The 26,707-nt window shown below is 40.8% G+C and overlaps 2 protein-coding genes across 2 annotated transcripts in view; one reads left to right on the top strand and one right to left on the bottom strand.

The window, feature by feature from the left end:
• The window catches only part of LOC124720272 (dnaJ homolog subfamily C member 11), a 135,017-nt gene extending 121,341 nt beyond the window's left edge, over nucleotides 1-13,676 (bottom strand). Inside the window, exons 1-2 of the mRNA XM_047245589.1 lie at nucleotides 13,534-13,676; nucleotides 13,233-13,362 (exon numbers count right to left, since the gene is read on the bottom strand). Coding sequence (XP_047101545.1) covers nucleotides 13,233-13,362; nucleotides 13,534-13,599 — 196 coding nt within the window. The 5' untranslated portion in view covers nucleotides 13,600-13,676. The remainder of the gene's footprint in view (nucleotides 1-13,232; nucleotides 13,363-13,533) is intronic.
• Nucleotides 13,677-14,201: 525 nt separating this feature from the next.
• LOC124720395 (coatomer subunit beta') overlaps nucleotides 14,202-26,707 on the top strand; it is a 164,105-nt gene continuing 151,599 nt past the window's right edge. The window contains exons 1-2 of the mRNA XM_047245736.1: nucleotides 14,202-14,358; nucleotides 16,257-16,415. Coding sequence (XP_047101692.1) covers nucleotides 14,356-14,358; nucleotides 16,257-16,415 — 162 coding nt within the window. The 5' untranslated portion in view covers nucleotides 14,202-14,355. The remainder of the gene's footprint in view (nucleotides 14,359-16,256; nucleotides 16,416-26,707) is intronic.

The following is a 26,707-nucleotide window of genomic DNA, read 5'->3' as shown; positions in this document are numbered from 1 at the left end:
AGAACAGATCGAGTGGTCCAAGTGGGAGTAGGTACGAGTAGAGTCTGAGAGGCAAGTCGGGGCGCCAGTATTGAGGCAGACAAGATTGAGATGGTTGAAGACATCCGCCAAGAGTGAGCCTCTTTGACAGGATGCAGGAGAGCCCCAAAGGGGATGATGGGCATTGAAGTCGCCAAACAATAAAAACGGCGGGGGAAGCTGAACGATCAGATGCATCATGTCAGCCCGACTAACAGCAGATGACGATGGAGAGTAGATGGTACAAACTGAAAAAGTAAAAGCAGAAAGAGTAATACGGACAGCTATTGCTTGGAGTGGGGTGGTCAATGGGATGGGATGGTAATAGACATCGTCCCGAACGAGCAACATGACCCCACCATGAGCTGGGATACCGTCCACATGGGGGGAGGTCATACCGCTCCGAGGTATAGTGGGTAAAGGCAATACGGTCAGTCGGGCGCAACTTGGTTTCCTGGAGACCGAGGACGAGCGGACAGTGCAGGCGGAGGAGCAGTTGTAATTCCTCCCGATTAGATCAAATACCTCTTATGTTCCAATGTAACAAGGCCATCGCTAATCAAAAAGGAGGGGGAACGAGACGGGGGAAGAGCTGGTCACCTCGACGGCCGCGGAGGGCCAGGTTTCGAGGGAACAACGCTACAACCGGTGGGAGGCGGACCCTGTTCCATCGAGTCGTCGCCAGCTGCGGCCGCTGTCCCTGGTTGTGTAGGAGGGGCAGCATCATTTGCCGACGAAAGGCCAGCTGAGTGCCTGGCAGCAGAGCGTCCCGGCGAAACTGAGGACGGCCGGGAGCAGCGACTCACGGATGGAGCGTCAGACGAAACGCGCCGGGGTGGAGAGGGGGATAGAGACTTCTTCTTGGAGGCCTTCTTGGAAGGCCGAGAAGGCACAGGGACGGTGGGCTGGACCCGAAGAAGGTCCTCACACGCGGGGTCCGTTTTGGAATGCCGGACCTCGGAAGCTGGGGTCCGGAACGTTTCCCCGATGGACGCCTGAAAAGAGGATCGCTTCTCAGGCGGCGGCGGTGGGTGAGGGTGGGGGGTGGGGGAAGGGTGGCCCCTGGGGCAGAGGGGGCAGGGGCCACGGGGGAGGAGGATTTGGAAGGGAGGGATTTGGGAGGCGGAGGCGGAGACCCCGGATGGGGGGAGGAGGCGGAGGGGGGACAGGATAGGGGTGAGGATACCGCGGAAGGAGTGGACACAACTGAGGCAAACGAAGTGGTCAACGGCACGGGATGGAGGTGGTCACACTTCTTCCTGGCCTCAGAATAAGAGAGCCGATCCAAAGTTTTAATTTCTTGTATCTTTTTCTCCTTCTGATAGGCGGGGCAGTCTGGGGACCTAGGCGAGTGGACGCCAGGACAATTAGGGCACCGAGGTGGTGGGGTGCAAGTATGTTCCTCACGAAGAGGACGTCCACAGTCGCCACAAAGGGGCTCAGCCTCACACCGGGACGACATGTGCCCAAAGCGCAAACACCGAAAACAGTGCATAGGAGGCGGGACGTAAGGTCGCACGTCGCACCGGTAGCACATCACCTTTACCTTCTCCGGGAGAACATCCCCCTCGAAGGCGAGGATAAAGGCCCCGGTGTCGATGCGACGGTCTTTGGGGCCGCACTGGACTCGCCGGACGAAATGCATGCCTCGGCGCTCCAGGTTGGCCCTGAGCTCCTCATCAGATTGCAGCAGGAGATCCCGATGAAAAATAACCCACTGCGTCCTATTTAGTGCCAGATGCAGGACAATGGACACTGGGATGTCCCCTAGGCGGTCGCACGCCTGGAGCACCGTGGCGGAGGTGGTCTTTATAAGAACGGACCCCGAACACATCTTACTGAGAGCCTCGATTTCCCCGAAGATGTCCTCAATGTGCTGAACAAAGAACATGGGCTTGGAGGTGGCGAACGTCCACCCATCGGTTCGAGAACAGACCGAATAGCGGGGGAAGTACTTCGCCCCAAGCCGGCGGGCCTGTCCCTCCTCCCAGGGAGTGGCCAAGGGGGAAAGGGCATGAGAACCAGAACTAGAAACAGTACCTTTCCTTTTGAAAGACTCGGCCGCAGAGCGACCTGATACGTGTTGACGTTTCATCTGCGAAATGTCCGCCCCGATACCACCCACTCCGACCAGGGGCTCTCCCCACGGGCGCCACCCAGCCTCAGCAAGGGCCACCTGGCAGGATGACCGTTGCCGGGAGTCCTGATGCCCCAAGGAGACGGGCATCTACTCCTTGGCCGACGTGGGGAGGGTGCAGCTCAGGTATCGGCAGGACGATCCCTGTGTTGTCAGGGGGCTACAACCTAGAGGGTACATGACGACCCCACCACAACGGGCTGGCTACCGTGCTGGATTTCTGGTGCCATGTAAAGTCCATCATGATCGTAGGTGCAGATGGGGACGCACTATGGGCGTAACTTGTACAACCCATCAGGCGTTTAGGCCCAATTTGAGGAATAGTGGGTATGGTTACAACGCCGGTACAATGCTGAGTGCCAAGGTCTTAGTGCACTGAGGACCAGTGGTACACCACGTAAGGCGTCCTTCCCCAAAAGGCTCGTACTTCTGTAGAATTTTGAAAACTGGAGGTCAAACCCCAAGGGGGACCATCACATGGAAGGCCGAATCGGTTGAAACTCCTTTTAGTCGCCTCTTACGACAGGCAGGAATACCTCGGGCCTATTCTTACCCCGGACCCGCAGGGGGCACTGTGTTCAATTGTGTACACTATATAAATAAATAAATAAAAATTAGGGGATGTAGGAAAAAGACCAGAAGAATATGGATTAAAACATTATTGGAAGAAAATGAGAACTGAGTGGCTTTTACAGAAAATGCAACAGTGCAGATAAAGCTTCAATATATGTACAGGGTGTTACAAAATATCGACAGACTTTGAGAGGATGTAGAGGGTGTCAGGAACAAATTGAGGACAGGAACCTATGTTGGGAAAGGTCATCATTTTACAATACCCTGTATATTTCCAATAAAAGGAGTGCATGACAAACATGAAGGGAGAAATGAAATACATAGAAACTGATGATGGGGAAAAAGAAGAGTAACAGCATTTAAATGTCTACATGAAATAATAAAACTGAATGATTTGGATAAGGAAGATAACTTAGCAATGGCAACAAAAATGGATGTGGCTTTTCAATCAACAAAAACATTATACGTTAAGAAATCTTTATCAACAAATGTCTAACTTTGGCATGACAACACTGTCATTAAACTAGATTGCATTTATGCTTCAGAAAGCCTTTTATTAAATATAGCCAAATAATTACGTGAAACAGAAAAGAAGGAAAGGAAAATAGTAAGGAAATTCTTGGCAGCAAACTATATGGATGGGAAATGGAAGTAAGAAGTTATAAACAAGTTTACGAAAGAACATAATGAATATTACATAAAATGAGGAAGCAAAGAGTTTTATTCTATGGACACCTAGAGAGGCTCGAAGAAAAAAAAAAATTTTAATTTTTGATAGAAACCTAAAAACATCAATGATGTGACTCAAAGAAGTTAAACCAGACTTCGGGAAATTGAAATAATGGAGAAAGAAATAGGAAAAAGAGAAAAGTCCAGTCTAACAACCCTACCACAACAAAGGTCAAAATTTAATAATGATCGTAATGTTGCTCACGCTGCTAAATACTGCATTTTCGGGCAACAACAAAGTTGTTATGTGGCAGGTGTCATTAGAGCACAGTTAATAAAGTCATTTCATGTAATAATGAATAAACTAGGCACTCATCTTTTCGTGTTTCCCACGCTGGTCTCGTTGCAAAATCGTGGCTCAATCGTCGAAAATCTAGGTGGTGATAATTCCAAGCTCAGATGCAAAGAGGCCTAGGTTTTATTCTGCTATATTCAAAAGTTTTATAGATGTGTTTCACAAACCATTCTTGAAGATTACACTTTTGCAGGACAATGGTGATGTAAAAAAGTAATCAGCACTCCGAATTTAAGTTACACTTCTTTTTTATTACTTTTGCTGCAATATCACGTAACACACAAAACATCACTTCACAATACAAAACATACTTGAAAACATCTTCCTCACTGTTAAAGTTCACATTTTATAAGCTGACTACAATATGCGTCTTTTCAACATGACAATCAAGACTTGACTTTTTTAAGGTCCGACTCTCTAACAACAAACTAATAATCACTTACGCGCCCAAAAATCAGAGTTACAAGTACGTCAAAGATCATAGTGACAAAAGAAAGAATACACATAAGAATAATATCATTGCAACATAAACATATCGATGTATCAAAGTACCTCTACATCAATGAAATCAAATCTGAATGTTGTCTCAGAAATACGTTAACTACTTTACAGAAATACAGTAGAATATTGCTGGTATCGATAGGTTCAGGTGAGCTGCCGTAATGGTTACGTAATTCAAGTACCATTACACCAGATCAAAAGCAAAAAGGTTCAGGGGCTTTCAGGTGAAAACGAAGAGAAAGACATGGATAATATGGGCAGAATAAAGAAGACAAAAACACAGGGAAAGAATGAAAAACTACTGGCAAGAAAGAAATGAGAAAAGAAAGAAGACTAAGGGAAAAAGACAACAACAATGACAACAACCACCACCACCACCACCACCGATGCTGCCACCACCACCGAAACCCAACATATATCTCATCCTGGTGTCCGACTGCCCTTTCCTTTTTAACCTAACCAATATAGCTCTCACTTTCCTCCCCAACACAGGACCTGCTAATTGTGAAAGATAGGATAGTTTTATGTATGTTAATACTGTTAAAAATTTCACCACCTGAACAACAGTGGCCAACAATTTGGTCTCCTAACACAATATAATTCGAAATTTTGAAGTACAACAAAGGCCACAAGAAAACTAACAAAGTAAAAGTAAGGGTATGTTTGAAAACAAGGAGGTCCTAAAAATATTGTAAGTATTCATGCACCAAACCATAGCTTAGAATAAGAAAAACTGAAGTACTGAACAAACAGTTCCACCCATTACTCTGAAGCAAAAGCAAGACACACACACACACACACACACACACACACACACACACACACACACTGTACAATAAATTGCATAAGCAGATTAAACAAATGGTTGAAACAGTTGTAAGTGTATGCATTAAATAGTAACTATTTTATGTGTTTTTATATACAAACTGGAAACACGCAAAATATAAACAAACATCTAATATCTGACACATGATGTTGACTCTTTTCATTTTGTGAAGCTCAGTATCCCATTCATTATTGTGTCTCAGTTGTTCTCAGAGATAATGGACACATGTAGACACTACAATTGCAACATACAGAAGCCACTGATAGCTACATCTACATGTACATATCCTGCAAACCACCATATAGTGCACAGCAGAGGGTACCTCATACCACTACTAGTCATTGCCTTTACTGTTCCACTCGAAAGTAAAAAGTAGGGAAAAATGACAGTTTATAAGCCCTTGTACAATCCCTAATTTCTCTTATCTTTAATTGTCTTCTCAGTTCTTAAACTAGATGTATACTGGTGGCAGTGCAATCTTTCTGCAGTCATCTGCAAATGCCTATTCTCTAAACTTTCTCAATAGCATTTCACAAAAACAAAGGTGTCTTCCATCCAAGGATTGCCATGTAAGTTCACTGAGCATTTCTGCAACACTTGTGTGTTGTTCGAACCTACCAGCAGCAAATCTAGCAAAACACCTCCAAATTGCTTCGGTGTTTTCCTTTAATCTGACCTGGTGCGTATACAAATACTACAGTAGTACTCTAGAGTAGGTCACACAAGTGTTCTATACACAATCACTTTTACAGATCAGGGTTACTACTCAAACTTGGGGAAAAAAAATTCCCCGATGATTCGGGCAGTGAGGAGGAAGGTGGTGTCGGTGTCACGAAGATCCTCATAAATTAATGGTGAGCGACGGGGAGGGAGATAGGCAGCATACCAGAATAATGACTTCTTTCCTCTCAGGTGAGCTATATACCACCATAAAGGGTAGTTTAACCGCAGTTTTTAAACATCGATGATTATGGAATAATACTCGTATAATTAACACATTTTGACATATTAAGTATTTTAAAATCTACAATTTATAAAACTCAATTTCAATGTTAGATTAAAGATGCAGAATTCCCCCAAATTTTATGAAATTCCTGGATTTCCTGATTTTTCCAGGTAAAATGTAGTCCTCTGAGAGTTCCACTTTTTCCAGAAGGGAATTGCCACTCTGATACATGAGCTAAATTTTCCTAGAACTCTCCCAATAAACCCAAGTTAACCATTACCCTTCCCTACACTGACCTTACACGCTCATTCCTTTTGAAGTATTTCGCAAAGTTACGGCTAGATAATTTAATAGTTGCGACTGTGTCGAAAAGCACCACCGATACTGCAGTCTAACATTACAGAATGGTTTCTCCTACTCATCTGCATTAATTTACATTTTTCTACATTTACAGTACACTGCCGTTCACCACACAAAATAGAAATTCTCTCCGAGTCACCCTTATCCTCCTACAGTGTCATCAGCCGACAGTCAGGCTGCTCACCCTACCTGCCAGATAATTTATGTACCGAATACAGAGAGCGACGATGGTCCTGTCGCACTTGCCTGGGGGTACTACTGACGATACCCTCGCCTCTGATGAACACTTGCCGCACAGGACAGAGTTCTGCGTTCTGTTACTCGAGAGGTCTTCGAGCCACTCTCGTTCAGTATCTGATTACATGGTTGATTGATCTGGGTGAGGAATCATGATTGAGAACCTAAAGAAGCTGCCTACACAACACTCGTCTGTACTCTGCTAGAGTACTGCTGTCCAGTGTGAAATTCTTAGCAGATAGAACTGATGAAGACCATTAAAAAAAGTTCACAGAAGAGCAGCTTGCTTTGTATTATCACGAAATAGGGGAGTGTGGTACAGATAGGATATCCAAGTTGGAGTGGCAATCATTAAAACAAAGGCATTTTTCACTGACAGAGATTTTTTCGTGAAACTTTCTGCTCCGAATGCGAAAATATTTTTTTTTGACAACCACCTACATGGGTAAAAATAATCATTGTAACAAAATACGAGAAATTATCATTGTAATGAAATAAGAGAAGTCAGAGCTTACATGGAAAGATTTCAGTGTGCATTTTCCCCACGCATTGTTCGAGAGTAGAACGGTAGCGAAACAGAGTGAAAGTGGTTTCACAAACCCTCTGCCATACACTTAAGCATGACTTACAGAGCAATAATGTAAATATAAGTTTAGAACTTATTCTGTATGCTCTGACTTTCATTATAAAATAAGAGTGAGTAAGAGTATGAAGTCGTTTTGTTGACAGTGGTTAAAATAATTCATGTTCCTGAAACATTCTGACACAATTATATGTTACGCGCTGGACAGTTATCAATTACATCTATAATGTTTTGTAAATGTTTATAATTTAGTTATATCCAAATCTATGAATAATTCGTCTGTTTCCTGCATGTGATGGCATATTTACTGGTCTATCATACATAATGAATAGGAAACATATACAACAGTGAAGAAGCACAAAAAGCAGCAAACAAAATGTACAGAAGAGAGCAGGTCAAAAAAATACTCCCCTGCCCCTCTCCTATTAAAGAGAGAGCACAAAAATTTAACAGATCACTAACAATAGAGGAAATAACAAAAAGGCTGGGGAGGGGGGGGGGGGGGGGGGAGGTGAGGGAGATTGTGAGAGAAAACAAGAACTGAACCACCATAAGAAATAAAAAAAATAAGAGAGAGAGAGAGAGAGAGAGAGAGAGAGACAGACATCACACTGTTATTTTGCGACTGCTTTAAATTGAGTGGTGGTAGAGAAGTTTGTCAATAAGTAATATGACAAAACAGCAATACTTAACACTTTGCAGACCAAGCCCAAGCACAGTTCAGGCCACAACTTTGTATTAAAAAAGACTTCCCCCAAGTATAGGTCAGCCCACAATTTTCTCGAGGCCCAGGACATCTATCGCTCGAAAACTTGATTCATTTCGTACGAGAACAATGTACAGATATCTCGCTACCTGTCACTTTTTTTGGTGCTGCCATATGTTTTCAACTTCTAGAATTATTTTAAAAGAAATATAAGTGAACGTAATAATTGCTGTCACGAATGGCTGAGCTGATATGGTCACAGTGACATAATTCTGTGAGAGTGTTCGTCAAGTTTTGCAGTCTGCAGCAATTCTGCTACAAATACATTATGTTTCTTCAGGGCATAAGAAATTCTGGAAGCTCAAGAGGAAGAAATTGTCCAATAAACCACCTTGTACCTTTTTCTTGGAAGGATAAGTATACTTTCTGTCAGCATTATTTTACAATTTGTACTGTATCAAAAAACCTAAGCAAATATGAGAAACAAATCATTAAGCTTGTCTTTTTAATATGTATTACTCTTGAAGATACGGTAATTACATATGTGCCAGTAATGTTTTAAATAATGGCATAAATGGCCAGTTTCCTAGGCCTGGTATTCTTCTAAGTGGCCAGACTCCAAAGTGTTAAGACCGGGGCCATGCGGGCTAGAACACTTTCACAACAACAACTCTGACTGCTACAGTTTCATGCTATTTTATCGAACACTGATGTGGTGAGACCATTTCTGTAAAAATGCAGCTTCATTCTTACACTAAAGTAAAAATAGCAACCAGCCACTGTTAATAATAGTATTTATTAGGAACAAATATCAGATTACTGGTTTCGACTTGACAGATTTATCTTCAGACTGCTGTTCACATTTAACATTACGTTATACTGTACATATGACATTCATTGGCTGCAGTGACTATTCCTTGGAGTGGTAGTGCCTTGCAGCAAAACACGCTGCAAGAAGAAATGACTACTATATTTCATTTTCCTTACATGCTTAAGGATCCTACATCATTATCAGCAAACATCACATGAAAAGCACAATATAATTTTAGATGTTAAAAGCTGTCTGAAGTTGCACCTGTCAGTTTGAAAACAGAAACAATGTTCTACTAATAACCTTTTTTATATGACCTGAAGATATACCTTCAGGATATAAAACTGGTCATCATACAGTAAAAAACACAAAAAACAGCTAGTGCAGATTTGAGCTTTCACTCAGTTTTAATATAGACTATTTTACCACCTCAGATTTTTAATTGTTTGATTGTCATTCGCATTATGTACTAGCAACAACATTAATTGTTCCTAATAAATAACATTGTTAGTAGTGGCTGACTGATGCCTCTACATTATTTTAAAAATAAACCTGAGCGTAATTGTCAGTTTCACACAGTTAATGGGATGAAAGTTGCACACAAGCAATGAACACTGATAAGATGAAATGGAGATCTTCCAAACGTATATAAACAAAAATCAATTGCTGCAAGTATGAAGGATCATTATATGAGAATAGTTTGACAGACATGGCTGATTTTTTCACCTTTTTGTAATTGTCAGAACAAGGTTTGTATGAAAGAATTTTTTTTTGGAAAATCCACAGGAAAAGTCCAAAAATTTGGATGACATTTTTGTATGAAAATATCAAAGATGTGACAGTTCATTTGACAGTTCTGCTGTCACATTTTCATAACAGTAACAAATACCTCACTGATTGTTGATATTTTATGAAAAAGAATACAGTTGAAAGTGGTATTTCAGTGTGTTATTGGTGGCAATTGTATATTTGGTGTGTTGCAAAGATGAACTGAAGCCAGTGCGTGGTAATCTGGTGTGTTGCAAATCTTAAATTGGTTTCAGTTCATGGTTTATTTCTTTGGAAAGAAATGCCACCAATGTCATATTAATGGTCAGCCTACACACATTGCAGGACAAATACATAATTACAGAGTCAATAAGATTGACAAAGAGCACAGGCAGCATCATGTGGGAAATCAAATAAGAATTTGTCAAGCGCAATCCATAATGCTGGATACAGTTGAGTTCGACTTGCTCAGTTGGAGCTTACCCACAAAATAATTCACAATGTTGACAAAACAGATGGCCAAATGTGACAATTTGAACAGAACATTTGGGGTTCAGATACAATCAAACAATCAGTTACATTGTGGATGTGTTGCTCAACTTGGGTATAATGAACAATATTTTTGAACATTGCTATGTTCTGAGGTTTTGACATGAACTGCCAGGATTACATTGTTCAAGCAGAAAGGTAAAATTACCACAACTGACACTGCCACCAGAATCATTGCTTTCTGGCTACAAACCTCAACTGAAGCTTTTGCTGCAGAATATACCAAAGTACAGTAGAGTGTTCCAAATGACATCATTTGGGGTGAATATTATTGAAGAACAAGGTTTTCACTGAACTTTAAAGGTAAACCCTTTTTCGATTGCATTACACATCACGCTCACTAACGCATCACGCTCACTAACGCATCACACAAACATACAACAACGACTAACAAAAGATGAAGGAGGATATAGGCAGTGAGATGAGGGAGGAGGTGGATAGAGTATGGAATAAGAGATGTACAGACGGAGAGGGGGATGTAAATCCAATTCCCATACACATTTATAAACTTTAAAGCACTGCTGTGTCAACTAGTGTTGAATATACAGCAAAGCACGTGGCTGTGGTACAGTAAAGAAATGAACATCTAGCTTTAATTTGAAAACTACAGGACTGGTACCTCTTCGAGTAAAACTATTGGCTAAACATTACAAAGGGCTGTCCACACTTCAAGCTTGTTTGCGGTTCGGAGCAGATATTGGCAACAAGCGTCCGTGACAAGTAGGAAGCAGCCTGTGGTGTATGTGTTAGGCAACAAAAAGTATAGCAGAGTCAGTGAAAGAAGATCTCTCTCAGCTGGCAGTGTGGTTACTACCTTTCAAGTACAAAGCAGAAACAGTTACAGACGAAAACAACAGTCATCTACAGAGCTGTGACAAGATGATGCGTTGCCATAGAGACGTATACAAAGTCATATAATGTGACCGTTTGAGGTAGATGCACAAAGCAGCTGCACCAAGTCCAATGTAACTGTCATGGATCTTCTATTACTGATCCTACTAGAGATATCTTCATGCTTGTAACATACAAAATTTTGTCTACTGACTTTCCTCCACATTCTGTTTTATCGCATATTAACATTTTTGTTATTGATATATTTGCACATCTGCGCCTATTATGTCAAAAAACGTATCTTGATTCTAGGGACAATTATACGAATCAGTTGTGCTGGGTGAACTGCGCTTTCTTCGTTCTCTGCTTTTGCCCCTTAAGGGTTTATTTTTAAATTTACTGATATAAAGAGAACTTTTGCACTATCTGCATTTAAATATTATAAATGATTTCAGCTCAAAGGCAGAATCTATATTGGGGTGTCAGACTGATCTGCAGCATAGTCCAAGGTCTAAGTAGGGATGGAAGATGCCAATATGGCTGAGAATTGAGGAAGCCATCGAATGTGAAAGCAAAATCTTGGTTGAGATAACAGATTTACCTATAGTGTTGGCAGAAATCTATGTCAGCTTGGAAGCTGACAGTTTCATTTTTCATTATTTTCTGTCTACGTGCATCCAGAGTCCTGCAGTATATATATCAATAACGGAAACAGTAAGGTGCAGCAAACACGTAATGAAAACTGAGTTGGATTATTTCTTATGTGTTTTTATGTATTTGCCTCTACAAAGAAAGAGTGTTTCTGTCAAAATTCAACGTGATTGTGTTCTAGTACCTAGTGCACTAAATGACATATTTCTCATGCAATCATTACATCATTGGCTTCACAAATCAGCTGTTCTGTCACTATAAGTTACCAGGAGTTGCTGTGACATGCTTTATCAACATACACTTTGAGGTTCAAACATGCATGGTCCCCAATAAAAAATTTTCCCAGACTATTATGGCTTGTTGGAATAAATGAATGACTGGAAAAAGTGCAAGTCAGTCCAACCTTTAAGAATAGTTCTCTTATAGATGCAGAAAGCAATAAACTTCTCACACTGACATCAGTTTGCTATAGACACATGAAACACGTCCTGTGCTTATGTGATGAGCAGACAAATTCAACAAATGGAGACCAGACAATTTCTTTTTTGAAATCCACACTGATTCAGCAAGATCATACATTCACATTGTTACTTAACATCAGGAGAGGCTTCAATAAATGGCTACATCACAGTCTAATACCCAATGTAAGTGCTTCTGAATACAACAACAGATATTGGATTGGATCCAAAACTTCTCAGCAAACACAAACCAAACTCTGCAAACCATTATGAAGTGCGATAGAGCCATCAGAGTTCACAATAAACTCGAAACGTCTGGCAGGGACAATTGTTCGACTCCCTGAGCCTCTTGCAGATGATTTAATTGTACACAGTGAGGGGGACTAGTGTAGCAGGGGATACAACCCGTCGGCTTTGGACATTGACGTCACAAGTCGCCAATCGAGAAGCGATTCTTCTTAGTGTTGTAGCCCCCTTCAGTGGCTGATAAGTGTTTTTTGGCTTTAAAAAAAAATCTCAAGAGATAGAATAAACAGATCCACTTTATTAAGCAATCAGTAAAAAAACGAAACTGAAACATAACAGCAAAAGCGAAAATGGTAAACTGCTCTCTGGCGACTTGTGACGTCATTGTCCAAAGCCGACGGGTTGTATCCCCTGCTACACTAGACCCCAGTGAGGGCAAGTTGAAATAAAATTATCATGAAATTCAAGATCACGTTGCGTTGCAAAAGTGGCAGCTGAGTCAAAAAATAAATAAATAAATAAATACCATGTTATGTACATAACCGGAAGAAAACATCAAGGATTGCCTAACTACAGTATCTGAAACCAATCTGTCTTATCAGTCTGAACTGTCACATAAGTACAAACACTTGAGCACTGGAACAAGCAGAAAGCTTTCTGTGGCAAACACAAGATGCCAAATTGGGATAAGTCACCCACAAGGGGAGTTTGTTACTGTACAGAACCATTGCCACTGATTACAATGGACGAAATCTGAGGGCACTGGTTGTAGACATTATCCAGTACATTTCTTATTACCACCAACTAAGTTCCTGTAACGGCGGTTGAGCGTACAATTCTAAAACCTCACCTAGTAAGGTCATATGTCGAAGCACTCTTTCACATTTTCAGGTACAGTACGAGGTGAGGTATTTGAAAGTAGGCTTTGGCGGTTACTGTAACCTGCGAATACACACGATTCTCGATGTAAGCATCCGCCAAAACTGTCAGAATAGCAAATCAATTACCTTCGTATGCCTTCTTAGTCTTGTTGAAAAGAATTTCTGCTTCCTTCTTCCTCTCCGGATCCACATGCTTGTCGGGATGGTACATGCGACTGAGGTGACGGTAGGCATTGTTGATCTGCTCGTTCGTAGCCTGGAAAAAAATTAGACATAAGTGACTACAAATTAGAATCTTTTCGTCACTGTCCGAAAATACCTCGCCGGCTGTCGAAAACCACTGTGCAAGCCACTAAAAGCCAAATCTTCAGTAGAAGGAGTCATAAATCGGTAACACACAAATAAATAAACAAAGAAGGCGACTTACATCTCTTGGTATATTTAAAAACGAGTAATAATCTTCTTCGATCAAAACATCACTTTCATCATCCATAATTGAATCGCAAGATTATGGTAACAACTGCCTCTCGCTCTTGGCATCACGTGACCAGGGTACATGAGAGAGACAGAGTACACTGCAGTTCGTAAAGAAATGTGTGGGGTTATTTTTTTTTTCAGTCAGGTAAAAACATAATTTCAAGTAAAGATGTACCTCATCTTTCCAAAAGCATCCTGTGGCAAAGCAAACCATCAAATTTAAAGACTAGCGCTAGAAAATCACACTATATGAATTTACGCACTGGAGCTGCATATATAGAAGCGAACTCCGCATCCTTTAATGAAAAGAAACAGCATAAAGCGAATTAGTGTTGCAGAAACAGGGGAAAATCCTTTTGTTAACAAAACCTATCAATAAAAAAATGAAAAAAGAATGACGTTGTAATAATTTATGCCTGTGAACGGTGTGTATCAATGTGTCGCAACAAAAATGAACCTCTTGATCATAAGCTCCTATGTTGTTTGGTTGCCTACAAAAAAATTCCCAAATTTGTAAAGGCCTAGTTATATCTGTCCAATGCGTGTATTTATAATAGGTTGTGATCCGTTTCGCGCATAGTGACAGTTAGCGTCATTTCATAGCGATTATTGGTAATCGATCCTTAATTTTATCGATAGTGTCACATGTATGCGTAAAATCAGCCACGTCTCTCAAGATCTGTGGCGGTGTTTCCGTAAATGATTTTGTTGCGTGATTGTTGGAAGTCTATTTTTATGTGACAGTTTATTTGAATCTATTTCATAGCTAAATATGGTTAGTAGAAATTGTTGAATACGGAGTTTTAAGTTTTAGTTCGAGAGTACGTATTGTGTCAAGATGTTCATGTAATAGTTATTTACACCCTGTTTCTCTTGTCGCTCTTGACTACAGAAACGTTTACTGCTTAAAATAAGTTTCAGCGATGAAGATAATGTCAGTCATACAGTACTTTTAAGTGTATAGCTTATGTTGAAAGCGGTATGGCAAAATTTAGGTTATGGTCGTAGTAAAGTCTTGAAAGTTATGTAGGAAATCTACAAATTTTGTTGACTTTTATAGTGGGATTCCGAGCACACTGTTCCCTTTAGAAATCTTGGTACTGTAGAACGTTTAACTTAAAAATATGTTGTGACAACCAAACCCAACAAACGACAAGTTTTAAATCTTATTTCAAGAGTATATTAGCATGTTTATGCTATGACTAGTGCTGTGGCGCGACAGGGCTCAGAGTTCTGTGGTTGTGAACTTAAATAACCAGCGTTTCTGTGGCAGTAAACATTTTTTATTTATCAAATCATCTTCATTATCCAACTCCACAGCCCAAATAAACTACATGTACAGATCCTGTGAACTTTATATTTCGTAAAGGATACACACAAAATCAAAGATTTACTACTTAAGTCAAATACATTTTAAACACCAGTATACGTTTTAGTAGTCTTCGTCATCAATTGGATTAAGAATTTTTTTTAATATTCTGGAATTTGCAAATGACATGCACAATTGTTTATTTGGCAGACAGCTCTGTAAAATATATAGTTGTGTCATATTGCACTGTTTAGGAAACATTAGCATTGTTTAGAGCACTGAACAGTGTTACCAACAGAAACAGTATGTTCGCTAAGTACATCTTACATATCCATGTAGAAATGAATAAAGTTTCATGCTGTTATGCACTGGATGTACACAATTAACATTCTGACGTGTCAGAATGAATTTTCGCTCTGCAACAGAGGAACTAGTGGAAGTAAAACTGTGAAGACATTTTGTTGGTTGTGCTGGTGTAGCTCACTCGGTGGAGCACTTATCCACAATAGGCAAAAGTATCAGGTTCTAGGTCCAGTCTGGCACAGAGTTTTAATCATTCTGATTTGTAATTGAGTTTTATAATGTGGGTCCTATCTTTTTTGGAAATGCGGAAGCGTCCGATCCCACCCGTCTGCTTTGACCCATGACGTCACAAATATGGCGGAAACAAAAACAAACACACACACTTTCCACAAGAAGCCTAATGACACTAACGGGACAAGCGCAGGAAATGGGGTGTTTTGAGTGGGGGCAAACTAAATATAAACAAATTTAGACGCCTTGCGTAGCTACAACGTGTAAGTGAAGACAGCCATGCATGAATACCCACCCACCTCCCCAGGGGTCGTAACCCCTGCAACCCATAGAAGATAAAGATGCTTCAGTAGCTGATTAGTGTTTTTTGTCTTTTTTTAAAAAAAAAAATCTCACGGGATAGAACGAACAGATCAGAAAGATAAATATAATAAACTAAAACAGAAATTCGAGGAAACAGATAATTAAAATAAGTAATAAGTGTTTTTAAATTTAAAAAAAAAAATCTCACGAGATAGAGCGAACAGATCAGAAAAGTAAATAAAATAAGATAAAACAGAACTGGAGACAGCCACATTCAAACTAAACTCCGCGCCGTCATGACGTCACACACGACAACACCCTTACGTCACGGGTCAAAGCCGACGCGTTGGATCGGACACTTCTGTCGACCCTCTTTTTTTTTATCATTTTGTATGATGTTAAAAATAAAAAAAGGAAAGATGTGTTTGTTGTTAGGTGTTAACATCTGTTAACAGTTCTTAAATGTTTGTGTTTTCAAGATGTGTGGGCATTCTTTACCAGTTTGCATTGTTTCTCTGTGTCAATAGCCGCTCAGACTCGACATCAAGCGCCGGCTGACGGCACGCTCGGACCGTGTAAAGTGTGTTGATTTGCATCCCACAGAACCATGGATGCTGGCTTCGCTGTACAACGGCAATGTCCACATCTGGAATCACGAGTCGCAGCAACTCGTGAAATCATTTGAGGTTTGTCTAATTGTGAAATTATATTTTTTGCTTTGTAGTGTCCATATCTCTTTAATCACTGTTCTGTGATTTCCTTTCTGTGCAGACTGTCAAACTTATATTTTTGGATGTAAAATGTTCCATCCTGTGACATTGCAGAATTTGGTGCATTCCAAACTTGTGACAGCAGTGAAAGATCTTGTGATTTGCATTTTGCAGCCTTCCTAGTTGTTAGCCATATGGCTATCTCAGATCTGTGAATGAGAATGGACCTGTCACTCCTCATCGGAGTGTATACTTTTCCAAAACGTCCCAACATGTTTGCGCTGTGTGCCGGGATGGAATTCGAACCCAGACCACCGTGTTTCAGGTGCGGTGAGCAGTGCTGTCCAGCTAGACTCGTGGTGCCCACTAGTCTCTAGCAGATTTTTCTTATAATGTACTGCTCTCCATTTAAAACAGAGTTTGTTTAGATGTGGAAGACTGGCAGCTCTAGAAAGTATGGCTAAGTGTGTATGTTTCGCCGTTGTAGGGTATTATTTGTAGCTCCACATGCTCTTCAGAGTGTTCGTTTCATATTTTTTATATTATTCCCATTCTCTATCATTTTTTATACTTATCTTTGTCAAAAAAATGTGTTGGTCTGCTGATTGATGATTTCTAAAATTGGGCACTTCTTTTATGGTATCAGTGTGGTTTCTTTAACAAACAGACTGTGAAACTCAGAGATACCCAGAACTAACACTCGGAAAATGGCAGACTGTCAGAATAAAAGATCCAGAGGCTGTCGTTGTGTAAGTGTTCATAATCTTTAAACGATTTCTCATAATATTACCGTACATCAATAAAAATCAATTTCAAATAATTGGATTACTTTTTATTGGTTTTATGGACAGGGTGGTTACAATCAAATGCAACTTGAGCCAGTGTAGACAGAAAACTATTTATTGTATGGGTGTCCAACTTTATAGGAATGATTATCAGATTATGTGCTGCAGGATTTGCATTGTTAATAATGTTAGTGTCATGACTTGCTATTAGGTGCTGGTACTAGTACTGTGATGTGGGGTTTAAAACACAAGCGTCGGTGTGCATTGCCGTTGCAGTCAGTCAGCACTAACTGAAAACATTCAAAAACCCTCTGTGTTATGGAAAAATGCACGAGGTCTAGATATTTCTAGAACTCAGTCTGTAGATGAACCTGTAGTTCCTATTGAGGATCTAAATAAGTATTTCACCATGCCTGCATCTCTACTGGACAGACACGCAATTCTCCTGAAGTATCAGTAGTTTGTACAAACGAAAAAAATATTCTCTCGCCTGTAAATTTTAAGACAGTCAGGAAGTCAACTGCACGAATATGATCAGCAGCTGCAGGACACTACAATATTGTAATACAAATGATCAGTTTCCTCGTCGATCCATTACTGCCCGTAATAATCAGTATTTTTACAATTCCATGACCTCCAGCATCTTCTCAATAGCCTGGGAAAATGTACTTGTAAAACCTCTGCCCAGAAAGGAATCTGTCAAAGAACTTTCTGACTACAGGCTCATTTGGATTCTACAAACATTATCTAAGGCTTTAGAATACATAGTTAACGATCAACTTACCTATTACTTAACATCAAATAATGTTCTGGGTGAATACCAATCTGGTTTCTGGAAAAATCGCAGCATGACGACTGCTCTTATAAAAGTGACTGATGAATTGAAACAAGCTATGGACAAATGAGAGGCAAATATTATGTGTTTTTTTGGATCTCAGTGAAGCTTTTGACTTTGATATTCTACTTGCTAAACTCAAGTCAAAACTTTTCTTCAAGGGCTGTACAATGGTTCCACCTATACCTTACATACTTCCAACACTATGTAATGGTCAGAAGAAAGAGGTTGCAGTGGAAGAATATAGTATCAGGGAACCGATGACAAGGATCAGTATTGGGCCTCATTTACTCACAGACAGCTATTATTTGTACCTAAGTGTAGGCCCAACAAATCTGCATGGAGCCATATGGGACATAAATGCTAACTTACTTGTTTTATGGACGCAGGATATAGGTTTGAAACTTAACTCACGTAAAACACAGGCAGTCGTAGTTGCTCACAAAAGACATATTAATCCCTATTTCAGAGACTCTCTTCTTCACTTAATCCTAAACAGCACAGAAATATTCTTTTCTTCTTGTGCAGAGAATTTGGTTGTAATTCTGGACCATCACTTAGACTACACTGAACACACAAAATCAGTCTATAAGAAGGTATCAGTATGACTTTTTTCACTACGGAAGTGTATGGAAGTGTTTCCTCTCTGACTTAAAAAGGAACTCGTAGAGTCACTAATACTCCCCATTACTGGTCACGGTGATCCTACTCTCCAGGGACACTCTTAAGAGAGCTCATGTCCACTGGAACTGACGACAAATGCACATGTGCGATATATTTGTCGTGTACACTGTGTTGATCACATCACTCCTGTTTGTGAATAGTTATCATGGCTACATGTCTATAATTGTAGAGATGATCATACCCTGTGTTTGCTGTATCATCTACTCAACCATTGCCCTTCTTCCTGTTTATGACCTGTACACTACTATCTGAACAATGTAGCAGAAATACTATTTCTCACCAAAGTAAAATCCTCTCTGTACCACTGCACAACACTGCCCTGTTCTCTAAATCATCTTCTGTACAAGGAACCTGACTCTTAAATCATCTTCCTCAAAATGTTAGAGAAATTAAAATCCTTTCAAACTTAAAAAGACAGCCAATGCTTCACCTATCGTAATAGCTATCTCCCTTGTCTACAGAGTTCTCTAATGTAAAGAATAACATTTAGTTGTTCAGCAGTAAAGCACACAATTTAAAATATCGAACCCCTCAAAATACAGGGTACATCAAACAGAATCACCCAATTTAAAAAGATCATAACTATTATATTATTTGAGATGTTGTTGTGGTCTTCAGTCCTGAGACTGATTTGATGCAGCTCTCCATGCTACTCTATCCTGTGCAAGCTTCTTCATCTCCCTGTACCTACTGCAGCCTACATCCTTCTGAATCTGCTTAGTGTATTCATCTCTTGGTCTCCCTCTACGATTTTTACCCTCCACGCTGCCCTCCAATGCTAAATTGGTGATCCCCTGATGCCTCAGGACATGTCCTACCAACTGATCCCTTCTTCTAGTCAAGCTGTGTCACAAACTTCTCCTCAATCCTATTCAATACCTTCTCATTAGTTATGTGATCTACCCACCTAATCTTCAACATTCTTCTGTAGCACCACATTTCGAAAGCTTCTGTTCTCTTCTTGTCCAAACTATTTATTGTCCATGTTTCACTTCCATACATGGCTTGACTCCATACAAATACTTTCAGAAACGACTTCCTGACACTTAAATCTATACTCGATGTTAACAAATTTATCTTCTTCAGAAACGCTTTCCTTGCCATTGCCAGTCTACATTTTATATCCTCTCTACTTCGTCCATCATCAGTTATTTTGCTCCCCAAATAGCAAAACTCCTTTACTACTTCAAGTGTCTCATTTCCTAATCTAATTCCTTCAGCATCACCCGACTTAATTCGACTACATTCCATTATCCTCGTTTTGCTTTCGTTGATATTCATCTTATATCCTCCTTTCAAGACACTGTCCATTCCGTTCAACTGCTCTTCCAAATCCTTTGCTGTCTCTGACAGAATTACAATGTCATCAGCGAACCTCAAAGTTTTTATTTCTTCTCCATGGATTTTAATACCTACTCCAAATTTTTCTTTTGTTTCCTTTATTGCTTGCTCAATATACAGATTGAATAGCACCGGGGATAGGCTACAACCCTGTCTCACTCCCTTCCCAACCACTGCTTCCCTTTCATGTCCCTCGACTCTTATAACTGCCATCTGGTTTCTGTACAAATTGTAAATAGCCTTTCGCTCCCTGTATTTTACCCCTGCCACCTTTAGAATTTGAAAGAGAGTATTCCAGTCAACGTTGTCAAAAGCTTTCTCTAAGTCTACAAATGCTAGAAACATAGGTTTCCCTTTCCTTAATCTTTCTTCTAAGATAAGTCATAAGGTCAGTATTGCCTCACGTGTTCCAACATTTCTACGGAATCCAAACTGATCTTCCCCGTGGTCGGCTTCTACCAATTTTTCCATTCATCTGTAAATAACTCGCGTAAGTATTTTGCAGCTGTGACTTATTAAACTGATAGTTCGGTAATTTTCACATCTGTCGACACCTGCTTTCTTTGGGATTGGAATTATTATATTCTTCTTGAAGTCTGAGGGTATTTCGCCTGTGTCATACATCTTGCTCACCAGATGGTAGAGCTTTGTCAGCAGTGGCTCTCCCAAGGCCGTCAGTAGTTCTAATGGAATGTTGTCTACTCCTGTGGCCATGTTTCGACTCAGGTCTTTCAGTGCTCTGTCAATCTCTTCACGCAGTATCGTATCTCCCATTTCATCTTGATCTATATCTTCTTCCGTTTCCATAATATTGTCCTCAAGTACATCGCCCTTGTATAGACCCTCTATATACTCCTTCCACCTTTCTGCTTTCCCCTCTTTGAATTTATCATCGTGCTTTAATCCCAAGAATTTAACACTGTCCACTTCTTCCACCTGCTTGTCATCGTATGTTAGGCATATTCTTGTGGGACACCCCTTACAAGTTCTGAACTGCATGTAGTGTGTTTTTTCAAAGTTTAGTGACAAGGAATTGGCTAGGAACCAGTTATTAAGGTCCACAAATATTTTATTAGCTGACCTTTCTAAGACTACACTTGATTGGCTATTTATTGCAATGTTTGTATCATCGGCAAACAAAACGAAACTTGGCTTCCGGTAATGTTACTGATGAAAGGTCATTGATATACACAAGAAAAAGTAATGGCCGTAAAATGGAACCTTGTGGGATTCGACTTGTAATTAGTTCCCAGTTGGATGATGCCTGATAGCGTGATACATGTCTTTCCTAATAACACCCTTTGTTTCCTGCCAGAGATATAAGATTTGAACCATTTTGCAGCATTTCCTGTTAAACTATAATATTCTAATTAACTTAAAAGGATATTGTGATTTACACAGTCAAATGCCTTTGACATATCACAAAATATACCAGTTGCCTGCAATTTTTTATCTAATGAATTAACCACATTTTCACTGTAAGTGTAGATAGCCTTCTCAATATCAGAACCCAGGCACAGTAGTGCATTGTCACCCATAAAAATTTCGTCATTGTTTGGGAATATGAAGTTCACGGATGACTTAGTGATCTCCGAGTAGCTGAATGTAACTATTTCCAATCGGTGGTTAGTTCAGTTGAACCAGAGGTCGCAGTCCATTCTGTGTAAACACAGCCTACACCATTGTGGGGCCACCACCAGTGTGCACAGTGCCTTGTTGACAACTTGGATCCAGGGCTTCATGGGGTCTGCACCAGATTTGAGCTTTACCATCTGCTCTTAACAACTAAAATCAGGACTCAGCTTCTGAGCCAGTGATAATGGCTTAAAGCCAAAATTGCATTTGTAGAGGATTTACATTTAATAGGCTTTACGCAATCAATGAGTAATAAAAATCACCTCATACGTATTATTACAAATTTGCAGAGCCACGTGTGAAAGCACCCACGTGATTTACCAACTGACCTGCCTACACTGTGAAGCTTTCTGTGTGGGAATGACCAGCAACAAACTGTCCATTCGCATGAATGGACACAGGCAGAAAGTGTTTGTTGGTAATGAGGATCACCCTGTGGCTAAACACGCCTCGGTGCACGGCCAGCACATCTTGGCGCAGTGTTACACCGTCCGGGTTATCTGGATATTTCCCACTGACACCAACCTTTCAGAACTCCGGAGATGGGAACTTGCTCTTCAATATACCCTCTCTTCCTGTTACCCACGAGGCCTCAACCTCCGCTAATTTCAAGTTGCTGCCACTCGTACCTCACCTGTCATTCGACAACATCTTTGCCTCTGTACTTGCGCCTCCACTGACATCTCTGCCCAAACTCTTCGCCTTTACATATGTCTGCTTGTGTCTGTGTATGTGCGGATGGATATGTGTGTGTGTGCGCGCAAGTGTATACCTGTCGTTTTTTCCCTCTAAGGTAAGTCTTTCCACTCCCGGGATTGGAATGACTCCTTACCCTTTCCCTTAAAACTCACATCCTTTCGTCTTTCCATCTCCTTCCCTCTTTCCTGATGAAGCAACTGTTGGTTACGAGAACTTGAATTTTGCGTGTGTGTTTGTGTCTGTTTGTTTGTCTATCAACAGACTAACACTTTCGTTTTGTAAGTTACATCATCTTTGTTTTTAGATATATTTTCCCCACGTGGAATGTTTCCCTCTATTATATTCTTATTAGAAATTTATTGTGTTAAGACCGGTATCTTTCATTGAATATCTTCAGGTTTCCATTTTGTGCTAAAATCTAGTTGTAGGTGATGTTAAAGACAACCAGACAATTTATGTCATGACTTACATACAACCCAACATCCTGAAGTTGTTCAATTAACAAAACTGTTTGTAACACAATGTGTAATAATACAGATCAGGTGGTTGTTTGTTTAATTATTGATATTGTCAGCTGTAGTGGTCAACATAATCAAGACTATGTGCAGTTGATGCTGAAAATATTTGGGTTCAAAACATTCAACAAAACTTCAAAGCCAAATAAAATAATATTATGTAGCTCTTGTTTTTCTTTGAATGTCTTTTAATGGACTCACTGTTCCACTTATTTCCATGTATAAACTTTCTGAGGGGACCTCTCGTGAAGTTTTTAAAGATATATAAGGCGCATTCAAATGGAAACCCACTGTTGTTACATTTCGGTACTTTCGTCACTGTGGTTGATGAACAGCATAAAGCCACATCACAGGTGCAAGTGGTTCTTGGATTATGACCTTTTGACTGTAGACTGATCTACTGTGGTGTGGTTCATTTCCTAGTGGCCGAGGATGCGAACTTCGTCGCGTGTGGTGAACACTTTGTGTCCCGACGTGTGTGCAGGAGTGGTGAAAGACTCTGAGAAGAGGAGGGATGTGGCTGGTAGATGATCCGTGCCCAGGACAAGCCACTGTCCCCGATCTGATGGGGCACATTGATGCCCTTATCTGGAGAGACCGATGAACCACGAAAGATGAATTTTATGTTCAAGTCGGCATTAGCCATAGCTCTTTGTGTGCCATCGTCAAAAGACCATTTGCATTACCGTCAAAAGACCATTTGTATTACCGCCATTTGCGCACAGTAGGTGTCGTACGAGCTGACGGAGGGATAAAAGGTGGAGAGGACTGTGTCAAGTTTGAGTCATCTGCTGCAGTCCCACGAGGAAGGGCGTGGTTATCTGTCCAGCATCACCACAGAGGACAAAATGTTGTACCAGCATTTTGAGCCAGAGAGCAAACGGAGCAAATGTCAAAGCCGACAGTGGAAATGTCCCACATCTCCTCAGAAAAAGAAATCCAGAGGTGTTCACAAAAGTTCTGGTAAGCATTTGTGTGTCCATCCTTTTAGCAGGAGGTCTCTGGGATGACGGCCGTTTACTATCGTGACAAAAAATAAAAACACCTACAGCTGTCCATATGATTTTAATTTATTTTGTCGCTACCAGTTTCAACGCTTCATTGCGTCATCTTCAGGCTGTTTTGATGCGGTACGCATGGATATGATCCCCATGCATAACCCATCAGTTGCCAGTATTACTAAATATGCAGATAATGTGTCAGCATTCCAATCGTCAACTGCCAAGCCTGAAGGTGATGCAATGAAGCGTTGAAATTGGTAGCGACAAAATAAAACAAAATCATAGGGACAGCTGTAGATGTTTTTATTTTTTGTCGCGATAGTTACGGTAAGGTCTTGCGACCTTCTTCTTTGACTCTGGGAGCGCTTTGCTTCTCGAATTCCTCGAGTACGGAACCACAATTGATGCCCAGTGTTGCAAAGACACCTGTAGAAACTACAGTGCACCATAAAGTCAGAATGCCCAGGAGTACTGTAGGACAGAACCGTCCTGTTGTGCGATAACAACTGCCCCCACACAGCTGATCGGATGAAGGCTACACTTCACTGATTTGGTTGGCAAACACACACCGTCCTCTATACAGCCTGGATTCTTCACTGTGTGGTTTTCACATCTTTGCTGACCTGAGGAAAGACGGGTGGACGTCAGTTTTTCGGGCAAGGAAATGTGAGAGTGAGTACGGTTGTTGATCTGTCAGTGGCCGACTGCGTTCTACGAAACTGGAATTGACCATCTCATCTTCCAGTGGGGTAAATGTCTTGCCATGTGTGGTGGTTACATTTGAATGGAACCAATCTGTGTTCCCTTTGTGACGGGTGTTCAGTTTTCATTTGACTGTCCCTCATCATCTTAGAAGTGTGTTTCACTTGCCCACTAACATTAGACCACTGCTTGGCTCTTGTTTAAATGATCTAGGACTGACGAAGACCTGTATTTACAAATCCCTTGCCATCGTGTGAAAATGTGTATCGGGCATACAGTTCATAACATCACCATACACAGTTACTACAACCTGAGAAATCTGTCCTGGTGGAGCAGTTTAACCAATAAACACAGAATCACTGTTTAACCAAGGAACACAGAATGGTACACAGTGTGTTCCAGTTCTGTGAGGATTACTCGGGTGAAACTCCAAACTGCAATGCTATCTCGTGGCGAGTTTTGGTGTTAAGATCCTTGGAGTTCCAACAACACCCTTGTAGACTGACAAACTGCTAGCATCCCTGCCATAGGCATGCTGGTCCCAAATACTCGTCTGTAAAACTCGGCGGAAAATGGTGGTGGAGCATCGAGGTGACATTCAAGTTCTATACCTGTAGGCGAGAATTGACCCAAATACTGAGAGGCAGAGACATGGTCACACCTCCACAACCACCACAGTCCGCATAGAGAAGATTGTGCGCAAGTTTTTGGCCAGTAAATGGATCACAGTTCTTGATCGTCTGCCGGATTTTGCGCGAGCTGACTTCTGCTTGTTCCCCAAATTGAAGTAGGCAATGAAAGGACACCATTCCCATGCTATTAAGGATATCCAACGAAATTGTACTGTAAACTATATACAATTACGAGAAAGAACTACACTGACTCTTTCAAAGGGGGGGACTGTTTTAAATAAATACAGTGATTTTGTGAATATAATCAACGACTTTTAGTTTTTATTAGCCAATGTGCTAACTCAAGTGAGACACACTGTTTATATGATGATACACGGATGGTGTTTCAGGTTGGAGAGCTAAAGTCTGTGAGCACTTTGCATCGTAATTTTCATAGAGTATGGTAAGGAGTCTAGACTCTGCATGTTGCTATTGATACTCTCGGAAGAAAATCAGTCGAAATCAGACTGGCGGATAATATTATTGTGACAGTGGTTATCCTTTAAGTAAAATGTGAAATCCTGGTTTATCTGACATTAATAAAAACAGTTGTCGACTCGGCAGAATATATTGACATCGGTACTCCGTAGCGATTTATCGTTTCTGCCAGCTTTCATTTTTGGGAAGCAGTGCGGTAGGGGGCATCAGCGACAATTTCTGGTGCGCACTCTCCACAGTGTAAAAAAGGGACAGCTTTTACGGTAGGAATCAGTACTTCCCCTCAGCGTGGGAAACTGTGAAGATGATCGCCCTCGCGAAACCTAACAAAAACGTGCACCTTCCAGAGAGTTAAAGACTTATTTCCCTACTAACTGCCCACTGTAAAATCCTCGAACTGATCGTCCTAGCACCCCTCTGGCAGTTCCTTGCTGAAAACAACATCCTTATGATTGAGCAGTATGGATTCTGTGCTGAGCAGTCCACTGCCCAACAATTCCTGTACTTGGGAGAACACATCTGTCTGGTTAAAACAAATAGAGAAGAAAGAGGAGCAGTTTTCCTAGTTAAAGAGAAGACATTTGACTGAATCTGGCACGATGGTCTAATACAAAACTAGATCAAACAGGGTGCTCAGAACACGTAATAAAGATAATTCCTTTCTTGCAGAGTGCCATTTCTTCGTAAGAAACAGAATACGATTCAGCCAGACAGGACTGATTGTGGCCGAAGTCCCACAGGGTTCATTTTTGGATCCTGTTCTATAATCCGTTTACACAGGCGATATACTGAGGCAAGTTGACTGAGCAATCACACCTACACTTACGGTACAGTGACCTACAGGAGCTGCCACAGCCTACTGTTCGTAAGCAGGAAACTACAAGAACTTGTAGATGAAATCACCCAGTCTTGTGATAGCTGGAAGATTGAAATTAATCTTACCAAGCTTCAGGCGATATACG

This window comes from Schistocerca piceifrons, chromosome 11 (assembly GCF_021461385.2).
Source record: "Schistocerca piceifrons isolate TAMUIC-IGC-003096 chromosome 11, iqSchPice1.1, whole genome shotgun sequence".
In the NCBI taxonomy this organism is placed as follows: domain Eukaryota; kingdom Metazoa; phylum Arthropoda; class Insecta; order Orthoptera; family Acrididae; genus Schistocerca; species Schistocerca piceifrons.
The sequence above is the reverse complement of the archived record's forward strand: the minus strand, read 5'-3'. Positions and strand labels throughout refer to the sequence as shown.